Source organism: Archocentrus centrarchus, unplaced genomic scaffold, assembly GCF_007364275.1.
Source record: "Archocentrus centrarchus isolate MPI-CPG fArcCen1 unplaced genomic scaffold, fArcCen1 scaffold_40_ctg1, whole genome shotgun sequence".
Classification (NCBI taxonomy): domain Eukaryota; kingdom Metazoa; phylum Chordata; class Actinopteri; order Cichliformes; family Cichlidae; genus Archocentrus; species Archocentrus centrarchus.
Genome location: NW_022060266.1, coordinates 214805 through 232404, shown reverse-complemented (window position 1 = coordinate 232404; position 17600 = coordinate 214805). Strand labels below are relative to the sequence as shown.

The following is a 17600-nucleotide window of genomic DNA, read 5'->3' as shown; positions in this document are numbered from 1 at the left end:
GGCAGCAAAATATAAAGAAATAAGGGTGGCTCAAGACATTTTCACAGTAGTGCAAGTATTATATTGTGTTTTATTTCATTTGGCTCTTCCACATAAGCCCATTGTATGTCAGGGTCTCTCTCTCTCTTTTTTTTTTTTTTTTTTTAAATTAAGTAATTTCTGTTTTTATGTATTTTATTGTGTCTGGAATCATTTCAGAGGAGCCTTATTTTTCACTCCAAATGCCTTGTGACTTGTAATGCCTTAGCTGATAAGTAGTAGTTCTTCTTGTCTTATAGTTTTTATACTTATTTGTTTTTTTTTCTGTAAGCACGAAGTACCGCAGCAATTTCCTAATGCTGTGAACCTGTTCACCCATATGGCAATAAAAACCTTCTGATTCTGATTCTGATTCTGATTCATCAATAAAATAGCTGAATTGACCGTATCACCGACTCTGCCTTCTTTGTTTGTCCATCAGGTGGGTCATCTAATCCAACAGGCTTCAGGGAGCAGCAACCTGAAGAAAGTCACCTTGGAGCTGGGAGGGAAGAGCCCTAATATCATCCTGTCTGATGCTAACAGTATGTATTGTGTTACTCTGAAAACGACGTACACTCAGGTGTTTTTGCTGATAAACTGGACACACATGCACAGAGTTTGCACGGTGCTTTGCCCACTTTCAATTCAATTTTATTTATATAACATCAAATCACTCAAACAGAAGTCCATTTGCAGCTGACGCGGAGAAAGCTCCGGCAAACACACAGGTGGAACTGACAGAACTGTAACTGCACACTGAGGGCGAAGCCTGACTCTGTGGGGCCCCTACAGTTCACCCAGTTCATCCCTGACATGAGGCCCAACTCCGCCTACACGCTGCCCGAATGCTCTGCATGTTTGGTAGCACATACCAGGGCTGGGTGATATGGACCAAAAATAATATCTCAATTTTTTTTTTCCAAAGGTATAAACAAAAAGGCCCTTCTGAGTCAAAGCTACATGTCCCAGATGCACACAGACACTTTTATTAACATTCAGCTGTAGATGTACATGAGAAATTGCTCAAAAATAAACCACTGGCATATTTAAATAATAATGCTCCTCAAATAAATTGTTTTTTTCCTCCATAACTAAAGACTCACAGCTGTGCTATTAAAATATAAACAGAAAAGATTCAGAGCAAAAACAGTAAAAGGCTGACTGATTCTTTATAAAGTCAGTCTGCACTGAAGTAGACTTCACCAAAGTACTTCCTCCTGTGTGTACTCCTGTATATCCTGTATATTCTTCAGTTCTCACCATTTGGTTGAGAACTGAAGAAGCCTTTCGGATGAGAGGTGAAACGTCTTCAAGAAACAAAAAGAAGTCCAGTCGCCTTTTTCAAGCTCCAGAGACTCCTGTATATCCAGTACTGTGACAGACTGACTGAATAAAACTCTATCCTTCAGTCAGCAGGTTCTAACCAGCTCAGTAAATCCACAGACATATGTGCTGACATATCACAGCGACGGGCCCACCCGCTCAATGCAGCATCTACGTGTCCTCATCACGAACACACGAAAAAGACCCACTTCCTGCTATTAAGGTCACGTGACTTACGGTACAAACCAACTTCTGCTATGGAGCTGTGGTATGGCAGGGCCCTCTTGCCTGCAACCAGGGACTCTTGGCTGTCCGGGCGATGCCAAAGCGTATGAACGGCTGCAGTACGAAGGCTGTATGTACACACAGATATTGTCTCATCTTATATCGCATATGAAAATATATCGATATTTCTTAAAAATACAATATATCGCCCAGTCCTAGCACATAACTGTGTGCACAACTTTTCTCTGTGATGATGATGAACAAAATCACGCAAAGAAGGCTTCTCGCTGACACACAGCACCACGTCATCCTGAGAGCTTCCACCGCTCAGAGCCCCAAACATCGATGAATTAATGCCCCACAGAAAAGCACCAACAGAGAAGCTAAACAGCTTTTTATTTCTGGACTTTTTGCTAATATCACATCACAGTTTTTAATCTGAAGAATTTGCGCCTTAGACTGTTTAAGTTTGGCCTGTTCTGTGACTGAGTTTCACACCCCTGCTGTGTCAGCTTTTAGGGCCAAATCCAAACTTCATGGTACCGTCAAAACTTTTATCCCCGACTGAGAAAAGAGTGCTCTGTTGGAGTGATGTGAAGTCTTGATCATTGATCATTAAAGGATTTGGATGTGAGGATTTCAAATTCTATTGCGTATTTTAAAGGGAGTCAATGATGATCGGATAATCATGGAGAATTATGAACCCTGTTTCTGCTCCCTGATAGTGCTCATGTTGGATCAACTGAAGGCTTTTGAAGGAGCTTTAAACAGCCTGATAACGAGGATTTATAGTTTGGAAGAGTTTTTTCAGCAGCACTCTGAGACAGGATGTTTCTAATTTGATTAATATTGCATAGAGGACAGAAAGCAGTTAAAATACATTCCCTGGTCAAAAATGACTCCAAGATTCCTCACAATAGTATTGGAGGCCAGTTGTGTTCCAAGGAGAAAATTACAAGTTGTTCAGGCCTGCTTTTACTTATGTAGCTGTATATATTGTATGTCTGTAAATAACCAAGGTTATTAAGAACAAAGCAAACAGAAAACAATATTTGATCTCAGTCAGTAGCAGCTGCACCTCTGCCACTGTGTGCTGGCAGGCTGGCAACCATGGAGGATTATTATCCTAATGTAGGGATGTTTTTTGTTTCTTTTTTCCAGACCGTATGATGTTTAATTCTGGAATTTGCTTTTATGGAATTAGATCTGTGTGTCCTTTAAAATAAAAGAATGAAGCCAAAAGGTGTGAAGATGATCAGGGAACTTCATTCTGATGCAGAAGAGGTTTTCTTCTTTTTCCTGAAGGACACATTTGTGCCGAATGGTTTGCAAAGAACAGCATTGCTGACTGTGTTTGGCTGTCAAACTGCCACAGGCTTTTTTTCAGGTTATATTTGGACTACCTAACATCTAATCGCCTTCTGCTGCTTTGTGCTTTTTATGTCCACCAATGGACAGAGAGTTGTCCAAGAGTGTTAGTGTTCATATTTTAACATTGTTTGCTGTGAACATTAACTTTTTATGTTCCTTCCTGTTTCAGTGGAAGATGCTGTGGAGCAGTCCCATTTCGCTCTATTTTTCAACCAAGGCCAGTGTTGCTGTGCTGGCTCTCGAACTTACGTCCAGGCTGACATTTATGATGAGTTTGTGGAGCGTAGTGTTGAGCGAGCTAAGAAACGAGTGGTGGGAGACCCTTTCAACTTTAAGACTGAGCAGGGACCTCAGGTAATACATACATGCGCTGTTGCTCTCAGTAAGTTATTTTCAATCAGCACCTGGACTCCTGCAGAGCCGAGTACTTTGCACCTTCACTTACAACTGATGACATCCTGTCTGTGATAACGAACTTTCCAGATAGATCAGGAGCAGTTCAGCAAGATTCTGGGCTACATCAGCAGTGGGAAGAGAGAAGGAGCCAAGCTGATGTGTGGAGGAGGAGTGGCTGCAGACAAAGGATATTTCATCCAGCCTACAGTGTTTGGAGACGTCCAGGACAACATGACCATTGCCAGGGAGGAGGTAGGATAGTGTGGATAATTTATTATTCAGCAGTTCAAACAAATGGAGAGCAATACACATTTTTTATATGGTATTTATTTCCTTTTTTGCTGAATGCATTTTCAGTACCTAAAGTGTTGCTGATTGAAGCTGATGCTGGTGTAAATGGAATAAAAATCATTTTAAAGGAACAAAAAAATTTCGTGCTGTGACCGTCCAGAATTTAAATGCTTCAAATGTTCAGTTGCTATTCTGTACATTTAATTGTGGTAATAAATTCCTTTTTTCATTGTACTCTAACTCTTAATGCAAATTTAATATGTTTGTTAAATATAAAATCTCTTATTTACAAAGTATACAGCTCTTTTGCTGTCACTTGCATTGAGTTGTGGTCAGATCCATCCTTGAGATCAGTACAGGTCAGAGTTAGTCATCCTGTGGCAAATTGATTGGACATTCTTTAGAAAGACACAAGTAAAGGGACTTCCATGGTACATATTAAATATAGTAGCTGCTGTAGAGTAGTCGAGGGGCACACAACTATATGACCATAAGGGGACAAAAGTCAGGTGTGATTTTTATGGACAGAGTTATGGAACTTTCTCTTTAGGCCATCAGGACCCAGAATTGCCACTTCACCCTTAGTCTGCCAAATCAAAATGTTTCTGGTTATAGATCAGGACAGCTAATCCATATTAAAAGCTTGGAGTGTTCCAGTAGCACTGCAGCCTTTGCTGTTTGTAAAATGGGAGAAGGTGGAACCCACTGTCCAGTTTGAAACACAGCATTCAGTTGACCAAGGAAGAACTCTTTTGGCAGAACTCCAAACATTTTCCCTGCAAGCACCGGCCACAAACAAACAGTTTCCTCAAGCTGCTTTATATTGTAAGTTGTTATTATTCTGTTAATTAGATTGACTGACTTCCTGTTAAGTGGACGCTGGTGCATCTTGCTGCCGCTGCTTACCGGTGTAAACTTTTTGGTGTTTTGAAGTTTTTTGGGGTTTTTTTTTTTGGACGATGGTTTGCGTTTTCTGGCCAAATGAACTTCTGTACCCATCATTCCAGTTATCATCTCGCTGTGTCTCTGCTCAGTCGGGCTAGCATTGGCTTGGCCACCAGAGACTAACCTGTTCCTTGACCTCACCTACCGCATAATGTGGGCCAGCCCGATCTGCATCTGGTCTGCCCTTGCCTGGACTCTTATCATTCAACCACTGTCAAAGTCTCCTTCAGTATACGGCTGCTGAGCTGGCACCTGTACGAATCACCGCCGGCGACGCTGCGTCTCCACCCAGAGATCGGAATTTCCAGCTCGACACGTCAAAATCCATACACTCCATCTGGTCCACCACTCGTCGACCTCGCAGGAATGTCCCCCGGTCTGCTGATCTCCACCTTAGCCAGCCCTTCGGTCTGCTTAACATCCGTTCACTCTCAAACAAAGGACATCTCACCCAGGATCTCCTCACTGACTGTAAGTTTGATTTTCTCTGTTTGACTGAAACCTGACAACAACCCATGGGCTTTTCTCAACTTAACGACTCCGCCCCTCCTGGCTTTGTTTATATCTGTCAACCCCATGGCTCAGGTTGCGGAGGTGGTCTTGCGATAATTCATTACGAGAGGTGGAAAGTCCTCCTTGTGTCCGTACCCCCCGTCAGCTCGTTCGAGTGTAGTGCCTGTAAACTGTCTGGACCCACTCCCACCATCACTGCCACAGTTTACTGCCCCCCAAAGTCACACAGTGACTTCCTGGATGATTTTGCTGCTCTCCTCTCTCGTCTGTCGGCTCTCTCACCAAATGGAATATTGCTAGGGGACTTCAATATTCACATTGACATTATTAATCTTCTTCTTTTATCAGTTCACCAATTTCCCTCCTCACACCGAAGGACACACTCTGGACCTAATTTGTTGCTCTGGCCTCACCCCTACCAGCTGGTCTGCTGACGAACTTCCTTTTACAGATCATCTCTTGCTCTCATTCAGTGTTTCACTCCATCTCTCCCTGACTAAAGCACCATGGCCCATCTTTGACACCATCTCCCACAACATCCTCCTGAATCGATTGTCTTTTATTGGCATCACCCACACCCCTCTTGACTGGTTTTGTTCTTATCTCATAGGCCGCACTCAGTTCATCCAGCTTAAGTCTTTCTCCTTCTCCTCGCATACCACCTCCATCCTTGTTCATAGTCTCGTTACCTCCCGTACTGACTTGTAATTCCCTTTTAATTGGCCTCCCTCACAAATCCCTCCAGAGGCTTTAAATAGTTCAAAACCAGCCACTCGCATTATCACCAGAACCCCCTCATTTCACCACGTCACCCCAGTCCTACAGCAGCTCCACTGGCTTCTAGTTAAGTTTAGAATTCAGTTCAAAATCCTCCTGTTCACATTTAAGGCCATCCACAACCTCGCCCCCTCCTTATCTAGTCGATCTTCACACCACCTCCTCCAACTCAATGTGATTGGGGTGATGTGAGTGTATGTAGTGGGAAGAATGTGTAAAATGGATTAGTTCTTATATAGCGCTTTTCTACTCAATCAGAGCACTCAAAGCGCTTATGTGTATGGCTGTGTTAAAGCTACAGTGCTATTAAAATTGGAGGGACAGATGTAACATGAGCACTGAGTAAGAGCACCCATCCACACCACCCCTCCCAATGCCCTCAATGTCTAAGATGTAAATAAAATTGAGGAGCAGGCAGCAGTGAACAGATAAGTGGGGCCTTTTAACAGGAAGAAACCTCCAGCAGAACCAGGCTCAGGGAGGGGCAGTCATCTGCTGAGAGGGGAGAGACAGAGATTAATAATAACTAATGATTAAATACAGAGTGGGGTGTAAACAGAGTAAAAGAGGTGAATGAAAAGAAACACTCAGTGCATCATGGGAGTCCCCCCAGCAGCCTATTGCAGCATAACTAAGGGATGGTTCAGGGACACCTGATCCAGCCCTAGAAGCAAATATGGGAGAAATCTGCTCTCTTTCTAGTCCTTGTTAGTACTGTAGCTTCAACTGAAGGCTTTTCGGGGAGCTTTTAGGACAGCCTGATAGAAATGCAGGGTCTTAGCCAGTGGTTGATCGCTCAGCGCTGCGCCTTCTGAGGTGCCGCAGATTGCTGAGGCTGAGAATTTCAGTTAGCTACCAGAGCAGATCGCTAGGGTAACAGCTGGCGCTGCGGCCTCTAGCATTAGCAAGTGGGTGTTCAGTACATTCGGTCAGTACCAAGAGGGGAGCCCCCCATCCCGAGTCGTACGTTCTGTACTGAAAGCCCCCTGGGAGAGGGATTCCAAATTGCCCTTAGATGTTTATACAAGATGAATAAACTCCTGTATGAATGCATAAATTTGCCTTGTAATGTAAACGTGCCTTCAGTGGTGAGTAAGACCAGAAAAGCTTTATATGAATGCCCATCCATTTCCATGTAAAATTGGTCCAAATATGGAAGAATTTTTCAGCCAGTTGGAAATACAGCCAGAAGTTTTGGCTGTGGCACAAAGTTTGTTTTGGCAGTGACACGTCTACATTTATATTTATTTGTAAATACAATGGTTTGAAATGTTTGAAATCCTTATGATTGTTCTTCACTATAAAATAGATAAATGAGGAAAAAAACCTAAACAAAAACTAAAGCAGCGGAGTTTATGAAAAATAAACTTTGTGTCACTGCCAAAGCTTTTGGCCACAACTGTACAGATAACAGACACAGATTTGTCTAAGCTGTTTCCTCACACTAAAGCCTTGTTGGTTGGTCTAGTCTCTGAACGTACAACCCAAACTGATGCTGGATACGTTTCTGGTGCCTGAGTCTCTTGTAAATTGATGAGAAATCTTGCTCTGTTAAGTTGACGTGCAGGTTCATATACAAGTTTAAAGTGAGGGCTATGAGAGAGCTGCAGTTTACTGGTTTAACATGCATCACCACATATCAGACGTTTTGGGCCATTGTGGGTTGTTGATGTTGATTTTTGTCTGTTATTTTAAATAGAGGTCATTCTGAATGACGTTTATTTTTTGGTTTCTTTTCTGTTGTGTATTGTCTTGCAGATTTTTGGTCCAGTGATGCAGATTTTGAAGTTTAAAACCCTTGAGGAGGTAGTGACAAGAGCCAACGATACAAAATATGGTCTTGCAGCTGCAGTGTTTACTAAAGACATCGATAAGGCCAACTACGTGTCTAGTGGACTTCGTGCTGGTACAGTCTGGTAAGAGAGATATTGATAAAAATATTAATGTGGTAACATTTCACTTAGGGAGCGCACAAATGTGTTTGAGTGTCTGCACTGAGAGCCCGTCACAATACAATGGATGGACTTGAGACTCCTCTGTCTTGAAAGGCACGTTGGGATGGTAGTCAGAAGAAGGACAGCTGAGCTCACAAAGCAACACATCAGCCAGTTCTCCACTCTGCTTCCTGGTCTCACCTCTGGCATACGTCATGTTTTGGATAGTTTTACTACATTTGGGTGTATTTCTAGAAATGAGTAGTCTATCATTCAAAGAGGGATGGATACTGACTCTCCTATAATAAGACCAGGTTTTTCCAGAATGCTTTCCAATTTCTATGTAGCCCCACATCATTTTCTGGACACTTAGACATCAAGCTGTTGAAGGACAGCATGCTGGTATACATGTCATCACTGGTAGGATTTACACTGAGTATGTCCCCAGTATGTTGCTGTGCTTCATTTATTCATTCAGGTTAATGTTAAAGTCGTTGTGTTTCTTGTGTTCTTTTGCAGGATTAATTGTTATGATGTGTTTGGGGCTCAGGCACCATTTGGAGGCTACAAGGCTTCAGGTATAGGCAGAGAGCTGGGGCAGTACGGTCTGGACAACTACACTGAAGTTAAAACGGTAATTACAAAATATCCAATCACAGGTATGCTTGATGCTTATCAGATGCACCTTAAGGACTCTGAACAAGTAGCTCCTTGTTGGTATGCAAAACTAAAGCACTTGCTGAGATATAGAATCTTCAAGGTGGCAATCATGAGCAAGGTTATCATTAGTTTTTGCCATTATTCTGAGCACTTAGAGCTTGATTCAGGAGAGTGAGTGTCTGACTGACAGGATATGTGCTTTTATTTCATTTCTCTTATAAGAGGAAAGGCTTGTCCTTGGATTAACGATATCATCAGGAAACTCATAAAATCATAAAAGTGTGTGTGTGTGAGTGTGTGTGTGTTTGGGGGGGGGGGGGGCAGGTAGCAGGTAACCTACTAATCGGAAGGTTGTTGGTTCGATCCCTGATTGTTCCAGTTTCCACACCAAAGTATCCTTGGGCAAGATACTGAACCCCAAGTTGCTCTCCAGTGCAACCGTCAGAGTATGAATGTATGTGAATGTTAGATAGAAAGCACAAGAAGTTGTATGAATGTTATTTACCATACCGGGTCGGACATTGCCTGGGTTAACAAGGTCTGCATCAGGTGTTGAGGAACCAGGGCATACTGACGATAAGTGGGCTACTGGAACTGGGAGGACACAACGTGAGTGGACATGAGATGAAAATTGGGATCTGTTGGAATGCTACTACACGTGTAATCCCAGTGAAAGGGGTTACATGAAGAGTGTGTGGGACATATGGATCCTTCCACTCCCAACATCCCAGACTGACATCGAAACAACGTGTAGCTCAGTGTTTGAACATCCAAAAGAGGCAACTGCTATCACAGCTAGAGATCGACGAAGTACAACACAAATACTATGGGAAGGGGAAGCCTAGACAACAGGTCAGGGGGAGATTTCATCATCCCCACACTCCGATATCGGGTACCAAGCCCCAATAATAACTGGTGTGTTAACTATCAGAGCAGCTGACCTGAAAAATTAGATCATAGCTAAGTTGGAATCCTGAACACCTCAAAGCTGACTACCAAGACTACGTGTGGTACCCTCTGAAAGTGGGGCATTGTGCCACACATTATGAAAGATGCTCATTGTTCTACAATTCATGACACACATCAAAACAACACAATACAAACAACCATCCATTTTCTTCCACTTATCCGGGCTCACACAGCTGCAGCCTGAGCAGTGAAACCCAGACCTCCCTCTCTCCCAGCCTCTGGGTCTGTTTAAAGATACAACATAACCTACGTAATTGGCTGATGTTGTTGCCGGCATTTATGGTTGTGCAGGTGCGTTGCATGTGTTAATTACCTTTTGGTCGTGTCCCAGTGTTTTACATGCTGTGCTGGCCAACAGAAAATAAAATGCTGGGAATTTTTTCCCTCCTGTGTTTTACCCTCTATGCTCCTGCTCTCGGGTTACATTGTAAAGCTTCAAAAATAACTAACACTATTAGACCTAATAAAAATAGCAGGCCAAGATTAACAGAGTTATGTCATTTTTCTATAACGATGTCAGGGCTGCAGCTCAATCTGGTGGCAGATGGCTGCATAATATTCAGGACATTATTTACCAGCATTGGGCAGTCTTAATTAGGCTAACCGGCTAGCATGTCTGGTACCAACTAGTGACAATAGCAAAAATTAGTCAACTAGTCACACACATCCCTAAATTCAACCATTACAGAAACCAATGAGTTGATATGTACCATGGCAACAGTGATCCTTGACATGCTTGGCTGAAAGATGAACAGTCATAAGGAGCAGTACCCTCCATGGAAAAGACACCTGTAGACTAAGATCAAGGCAGCACAGAAGGAGGTTAGTCAGCTATCAGAGGTGCAGAAAGGTGTGATGAAGAAAGGGGTGCCTAAGAAGTACAACAAGCTGCCCATACCTGAGGCCTTAGAAACTGCCAAGCAACGATTCACAGCTTTCACTACCGGCTTGAAGAGGTATACCAGAGACAAAGAAGCCAGGAGAATGAACCAGATGTTCTCCACTGAACCATCCAAGGTGCACTCTCAGGCCCTTTTTCCATTGACGGGTGCCGATGCCAGTGTTTCATCAGTTTTCCATCGTGAACGCACTCGGTGCTCGGCCGAAAAACAGGTTCAGCTCCAGCACCACAAGCTAGCTGGTCTGGAACCAAGAACGCATGACACAAGCAGTAGAAGGGCATGACTCTGCCGTCTCAACATCAAGTTTTCTACCATATTACATGTGTATTACAGGAGAAAAGCGAAGCGATTTTCACGGCTGTGAATTAGGTTGGGCTCTAAGGCTGAACTTGCGGCTTTGTGTCAGTTCATATCACAGATAAAAGGACACAAAGTACGTACTTGTCGTCTTGCTCTAATCGCTGTCTGTGTTTCCCTCTGTGCTGCACACAGATGCTGCAGTAGTTTGGTTTGGACCGTAAAACGTATTTGCAGCACAAGAAAGGGCACCTCGGTAGTGTTGTAGTCAAGACCACCTAACCCGAGACTGAGACAAGACCAAGACTTTTAGGGTCCAAGACCAGTCGAGACCAAGACCGAGGGAGGGCGAGACCGAGACAAGACCAAGACCAGTGCCTGATGCTACATGACCCAGTAAAATGTGAAACATGATCAAAATCACTTCTCAAATTGATCTGAAAGATCCACATTCCCATAAAATCATCCTGATATTAAACACTCACAGCTCAAATAAATATAACCAATGTAAAACAATTATTCACAGTTCATCACAATAGTCTTAACTTTTCTCCACCTTCCACAAACAGTGCATAAAGTTGTGTTGTTTTTAAACCAACAATCTTTGTAAAAATGGGAGCTTTTTCAAAACCACATAGCTAAATGTGTAAAACTGAAAAAATGGCAAACACTCATCGACAGTAAGAACTAAAGCCTTTAATCTTATACAGATTAAAGCTGCAGGATGTAACTTTTATAAAAAATCTGGTTTTTACATATTTGTTAAAACTGTCACCATGTCACGACAGTATGAAACCGATAATCTGTGAAAAAAATGGAGCTCCTCCACCTCCTCCCTGAAAAGCTCCCAGTCAAAAACAACCAATCAGAGCCAGGAGGAGGGTCTTAGCACTGTCAATCACTCCTCTTGTATGTTGCTCAATGTAGTGGTATGCAATACTTCTAGATTTGGTATCGATCCTATGTAAAGTAAACACAGGGCCATTATCACCGATACTGATACCAATACTTTTTAATAATTATAAAGAATTTCCATGAAGTTTAATTGGTTTGAGATTTTTTTCCTTTGGATCATTAATTAGTTAAAACCCGGGATAGAATTGGGCAAAGTTTATATGTAAGTAGAAAATACTTTATCAAAATAAAAGTTATTATTCTGAAACAATAGAACATTAACAAAACAATTTTCCCCATACATTGATGTCTGGAATTTTTTTTTCATAAATGAAGTGTACAAAATCATCACTCAAGAACAAATGCAAACTTTTTTTCCAGGTAGATCATTCAGAAAGTATTATAAAAAATTTTTATAAAAAATGTCCCTTCATTCACAAATTTTCTACAAATTTAAATTTAAATTTGATTTAAATGTTTCATAGCAAAATCCTTTTTTTTTTCCCCAAAAAAACATGTTATGCGTCACATGCCAGTATAAGAAAACACTGTGGGGAGGGGAGGAGCAAAGTGTGCCTGCTCTGTGCTGTGACAGGAGCGACACTTAGACAGTCAGCTCGCATCATTGATGAAACCGCAGCACTGCATACAGGAGAGAAACTGAAGCCAAAGTATCGATCTCATCACACTGATATTGATCAATACCAATACCAACGTTGGCATCCATATTATCGATATTAGGATCGATCTGCCCACCACTAGCTCAATGTACTAATGGCGGAGAAACAACTTACTTACTTTTCTGCCGTTACCACGGCCATGGTAACTTCAGGGTTCTAGCAAGAAATATTTCTCACCCCAGCGTTAACGCTAATGCTAATTAGTAAGCTAGTGCTAACAGCTAAATGCTGCTCCCACTTGTTAATTGAGTGATGGGGCCTAAGATGTAACTGGAAAGCAGTAATCAGTTTTTTTGGATATGTAGTTATATTTCTTGAGGTGTCAGGTTAGGTTCAGAGAGGATTTTCAGTTATGCACAAAGGATCAATGCAGAACTCTAAATCAGGCCTTATTAGATCGATAGAATGATAATTTTTGCATATAATCCAGAAAAGTTACATTTATATGTCAAGCATTTAATGGTAAATGGACTAGCTCTTATATAGCGCTTTTCTACTCAGTCAGAGCACTCAAAGCGCTATTACAACATGTTTACATTCACCCATGCACTCCCATTCATACAAGCACTTCCATGTTTGCTTTTTAATTAACTATCATTCACACACATTCATACTCCGACGGGACGGTCGGAGAGCAACTTGGGGTTAAGTATCTTGCCCAAGGATACATTGGCATGTAGCCTGGAGTAGCCAGGAATCGAACCGCTGACCTTCTGATCAGTAGGTGACCTGCTCTACCTACTGAGCTACAGCCACCCCAATAATGTGTCCCAGAGTGCCGTTTCCTTCCACTGTGTTTGCAGAAATCACATAAAAAACATACACAACAAAAACATAATCCAGATTCCTCAGCTGCTAAAAGCATTTCCTACATTTGAATATCAGCCACCATGTTGTGAGCATAAACTATCACGTTTTTAATGCAACAACAGGAAGTGACATCATCTTGCTGGGAACTGTAGTTATTTTATTCTTGAAGGCCTCTCATAGCTCTACTGGTGCTGAAAACTAATGTTTGACTATGGCTTTCTGAATACAAGTAGGGCTGCAACTATCAATTATTTTAGTAATCAAGTATTCAATTGATTACTCCGTCAATTAATCAAGTAATTGGATAAGAAATAAATTTTCATTTTAACAATTCATCAGCATATTTTAACTTCCATACTGCAGATGTTTCTCTGTGTGAAACAAACAGGGTGGATGGAGCAGCTACAAAGTTCTCTGTGCTTCATGTTGCTGATCAGGTGGTTGATAAAAACATTTTGACGGTACACTGTGGTTATAGGTCTGTTCTGGTGGCTACAGCTGACATAAAGAAAAAGTAACAGCTGACATCCTCTGCACAAAACGCGCGCACATTCAAACACGCGCACTCACAGCACAGAGAAGTGGGGGCATGGAAAAACATCTCAGCGATCCACTCGTGTTAAAGGGTCGTTTTTGTTTTGTTTGTTTTTTCCAAATGACGGAAATCTGTGACAGCGATGGAGAACTAATGTGGAGGAAATGCTCCGCTTACACAGAGACACCTGAGCTGCAGAGTTGAAATGAAACATCAAAGCAACAAATTTGTGTCAAGGATTTTTAATAATCAAATTGCGTTATTCCAAGAATTGTTGCAGCCCTAAAACTTGCATTAAATTTTTAGTTTGTGTATCAAATACATGAAGGTTGGTATTTACCTTTCATGTTGGGATTTTTTTGTTGAATCAGAAGCCTGAAATTTTCCTTTGATCTTCATTTTCCCTCTTACTTCTCTTCGTGTTCATGCCGGTTGTTATTTCGATTTATGCAGCACACGCGTGACCATAGTGAGACCAAACGTGCACATTGTGAATGAAACTGTCTGTGCTCTGTGGTAGATTGCAAACTGCGGTGAAATGATACAGGCGTAAGCAGCGATAATAGCAGCGACCTAGCTGGGGCGGAGTCTGCGAGGTGCGCTCCTTTGAGAGGCAGAGGAGCGCAATCTTTGTTGGATTTGAAGCAGTACGTTTTGCATTCAATAAAAGCAAAGATGTTAAAAAAATAAATTGGACAGTATTCTGGCAATTTAGTGATATTTCCAGAGCTGTGGTCTTGACTGGTCTTGAAATAAAATCCCGAGTCCGCAATGTCCGAGTCCATGACAAGACCGAGACCATCAAAAAGCGGTCTCGAGACCAAGACCGATCTCGAGTACTACAACACTACACCTCGGTAGTGGAAATGTAGTATCAGTGGGAGGGGCACAATATGAGAACAGCACCCCCACCGGTCCCAGCTGCTGGCCCATAACCTGCCTCAGTACAGCAAACTCCTGTCAGGCATCATAGCAGCTAAGATGAGCAGGCATGTGGCTCAATACATGAGCGAGGCCCAGAAAGGAATTGGCAGAGTTGCTAGAGAGGCAAAACACCAGCTACTGATAGACAGAGCAGTCCCTCGAGACTGTAAGACCAATTCAGTACAATTTTATTTATATAGACCCAAATCAGAACAGTCACCTCAAGGCACTTTAGATTATAAGGTAAAAAACCTGCAATAATTACAGAGAAAACCCAACAGTCAAAACGACCCCCTATGAGCACTTGGTGACAGTGGGAAGAAAAACTCCCTTTAACAGGAAGAAACCTCCAGCAGAACCAGGCTCAGGGAGGGGGGTCAAAATACACTGTGGAAGAGAGCCAGAGATTAATAATAACTAATGATTAAATACAGAGTGGAGTATAAACAGAGTGAAAAGAAACACTCAGTGCATCATGGAACCCCCCAGCAGCCTAGGCCTATAGCAGCATAACTAAGAGAGGGTTCAGGGTCACCCGATCCAGCCCTAACTATAAGCTTGATCATAAAGGAAAGTTTTAAGCCTAATCTTAAAAATAGAGAGGGTGTCTGTCTCCTGAATCCAAGCTGGGAGCTGGTTCCACAGAAGAGGGGCCTGAAAGCTGAAGGCTCTGCCTCCCATTCTACTCTTAAGTATCCTAGGAACCACAAATAAGCCAGCAGTGTGAAAGTGGAGTGCTCTATCAGGGCTTTCAAACTGTTTTGGAGTAAGCAGGGGGGCATGCCAAAGTAGCAGGCGCCTTATGACCGAGACCTTTGCTGTCCTCCATGGGCGTCTTTTCCCCATCTGTTTTGCTTTTAAGAGTACTATCCCCTAAATTTTACTACTTTTTTAAAGACTTTCATTCAGTGCTCCCATAAATATATCAAAGTTACTATAAATGAACAACTTCTACTATGAAAGGAAGAAATGCCACGGCCGATGTGTTCACAAACCATTACTTATATGCAATGCATCTCAACACTGTTATGGTTTAATTTTAAACAGAGGTGGCAAAAGTACTGACATTCTGTACTTCAGTAGAAGTACTTGTGTGAAAAAAAATCAAAGTACTGTTTCAACTAGGGATGGCACGATACCACTTTTTTATGTCCGATACCGATATTTTACATGTGGATATCGGCCGATACCGATATAAATCCAATATTTAAAATTGATCCAGGCATTTAAAAACATTAAAAAAAAAGAGAGAGAAGTCAACAGTCTCTCACACAACAAAATCAAAGTCTTTTAGTTGTCCCACATACAAGACTAAGGACCAGGGCGGGCAGAGCTTTTTAGGCTTTTTTCATATTAACAGTTCATCTGTATATTTTAACTTCCGTACTGCAGTTTTTCCCTGTGTGAAACAAACAGGGTGGATGGAGCAGCTACAAAGTTCTCTTTTCTTCACTTACTGATCAGGTGGTTGATGAAGGATCTCCAGCTGTTTCCCAGTAAAGGTTTAATGGAGGTTACAGGGACGAAACGGCTTCTTTTGGACACTAGAAAAACATTTCCTTCTGCTCCATCTGAGTGCGCCGGCTCTGCCTCTTTCCGCTTGTGCAGACAGACTGCACGTAAATCAGCTGACTGCTGCTGTTGCGTCATCAGTGTTCACGTGAAAAACTAGGGGCTGCGTGAGCGCAATCTTGTAGTGCTTTATATTTGCAAGCATTCTCCTAAATATGTTTCTACTGCAGGTCTATATTTAGTCACAAATCAGGGATTAAAGTATCAAAAATATTTTGACGGGGAAAGGGTTCTTCCTGTACCGGACGGTCACTAGTGCTAATAGCTGCGCTCGCTAGCAGTATGTCCGGGAGCTGAAGTAGAGAAAAAAATAACAGCTGATTTTCAGCACAGCGAGCACAACACACAAACAAGGCAGAGAGCGGTGGAGGCGGAACAACATGTCAGCGATGATCGCTCAGTGTCCAAGGGAATCCGTCGCAGCAACGGAGGATCTGAGGGGGTTGTTTTCTAACTCCTGATCCCCCACTCCATTCCAGTAGGTGGCGGTAATGCAGCTCTAAGCTGGTTTGGTCAACCGCAAACCCACAAGAAGAAGACGACTGAGCCCTGTAATGCAGCTAATGTGAGCGAAACATTATTTAATGTATCGGATTACATTTTTTTATTTCTTTCCGATATCCAATCCAGTAATTTAGGCCAGTATCGGACCGATACCGATACTGAATGTCGGATCGGAGCATCCCTAGTTTCAACATCTTTACTTAAGTAAAAGTAAAAAAGTTCAGGCTCTGAAATGTACAGGGGTTGGACAATGAAACTGAAACACCTGGTTTTAGATCACAATACTTTATTAGTATGGTGTAGGGCCTCCTTTTGCGGCCAATACAGCGTCAATTCGTCTTAGGAATGACATATACAAGTCCTGCACAGTGGTCAGAGGGATTTTAAGCCATTCTTCTTGCAGGATAGTGGCCAGGTCACGACGTGATGCTGGTGGAGGAAAACGTTTCCTGACTCGCTCCTCCAAAACACCCCAAAGTGGCTCAATAATATTTAGATCTGGTGACTGTGCAGGCCATGGGAGATGTTCAACTTCACTTTCACGTTCATCAAACCAATCTTTCACCAGTCTTGCTGTGTGTATTGGTGCACTGTCATCCTGATACACGTCACCACCTTCAGGATACAATGTTTGAACCATTGGATACACATGGTCCTCCAGAATGGTTCGGTAGCCCTTGGCAGTGACGCGCCCATCTAGCACAAGTATTGGGTCAAGGGAATGCCATGATATGGCAGCCCAAACCATCACTGATCCACCCCCATGCTTCACTCTGGGCATGCAACAGTCTGGGTGTTACGCTTCTTTGGGGCTTCTCCACACCGTAACTCTCCCGGATGTGGGGAAAACAGTAAAGGTGGACTCATCAGAGAACAATACATGTTTCACATTGTCCACAGCCCAAGATTTGCGCTCCTTGCACCATTGAACCCGACGTTTGGCATTGGCACGAGTAACCAAAGGTTTGGCTGTAGCAGCCCGGCCGTGTATATTGATCCTGTGGAGCTCCCGACGGACAGTTTTGGTGGAAACAGGAGAGTTGAAGCGCACATTTAA

The 17600-nt window shown here is 42.5% G+C and overlaps 1 protein-coding gene across 1 annotated transcript in view; it reads left to right on the top strand.

The window, feature by feature from the left end:
• Positions 1-17600, top strand: part of LOC115776877 (aldehyde dehydrogenase, mitochondrial-like) — a 59712-nt gene that overhangs the window by 37700 nt on the left and 4412 nt on the right. The window contains exons 8-12 of the mRNA XM_030724666.1: positions 461-563; positions 3110-3294; positions 3424-3588; positions 7621-7778; positions 8316-8430. Of these exons, the coding sequence (XP_030580526.1) occupies positions 461-563; positions 3110-3294; positions 3424-3588; positions 7621-7778; positions 8316-8430 (726 nt within the window). The remainder of the gene's footprint in view (positions 1-460; positions 564-3109; positions 3295-3423; positions 3589-7620; positions 7779-8315; positions 8431-17600) is intronic.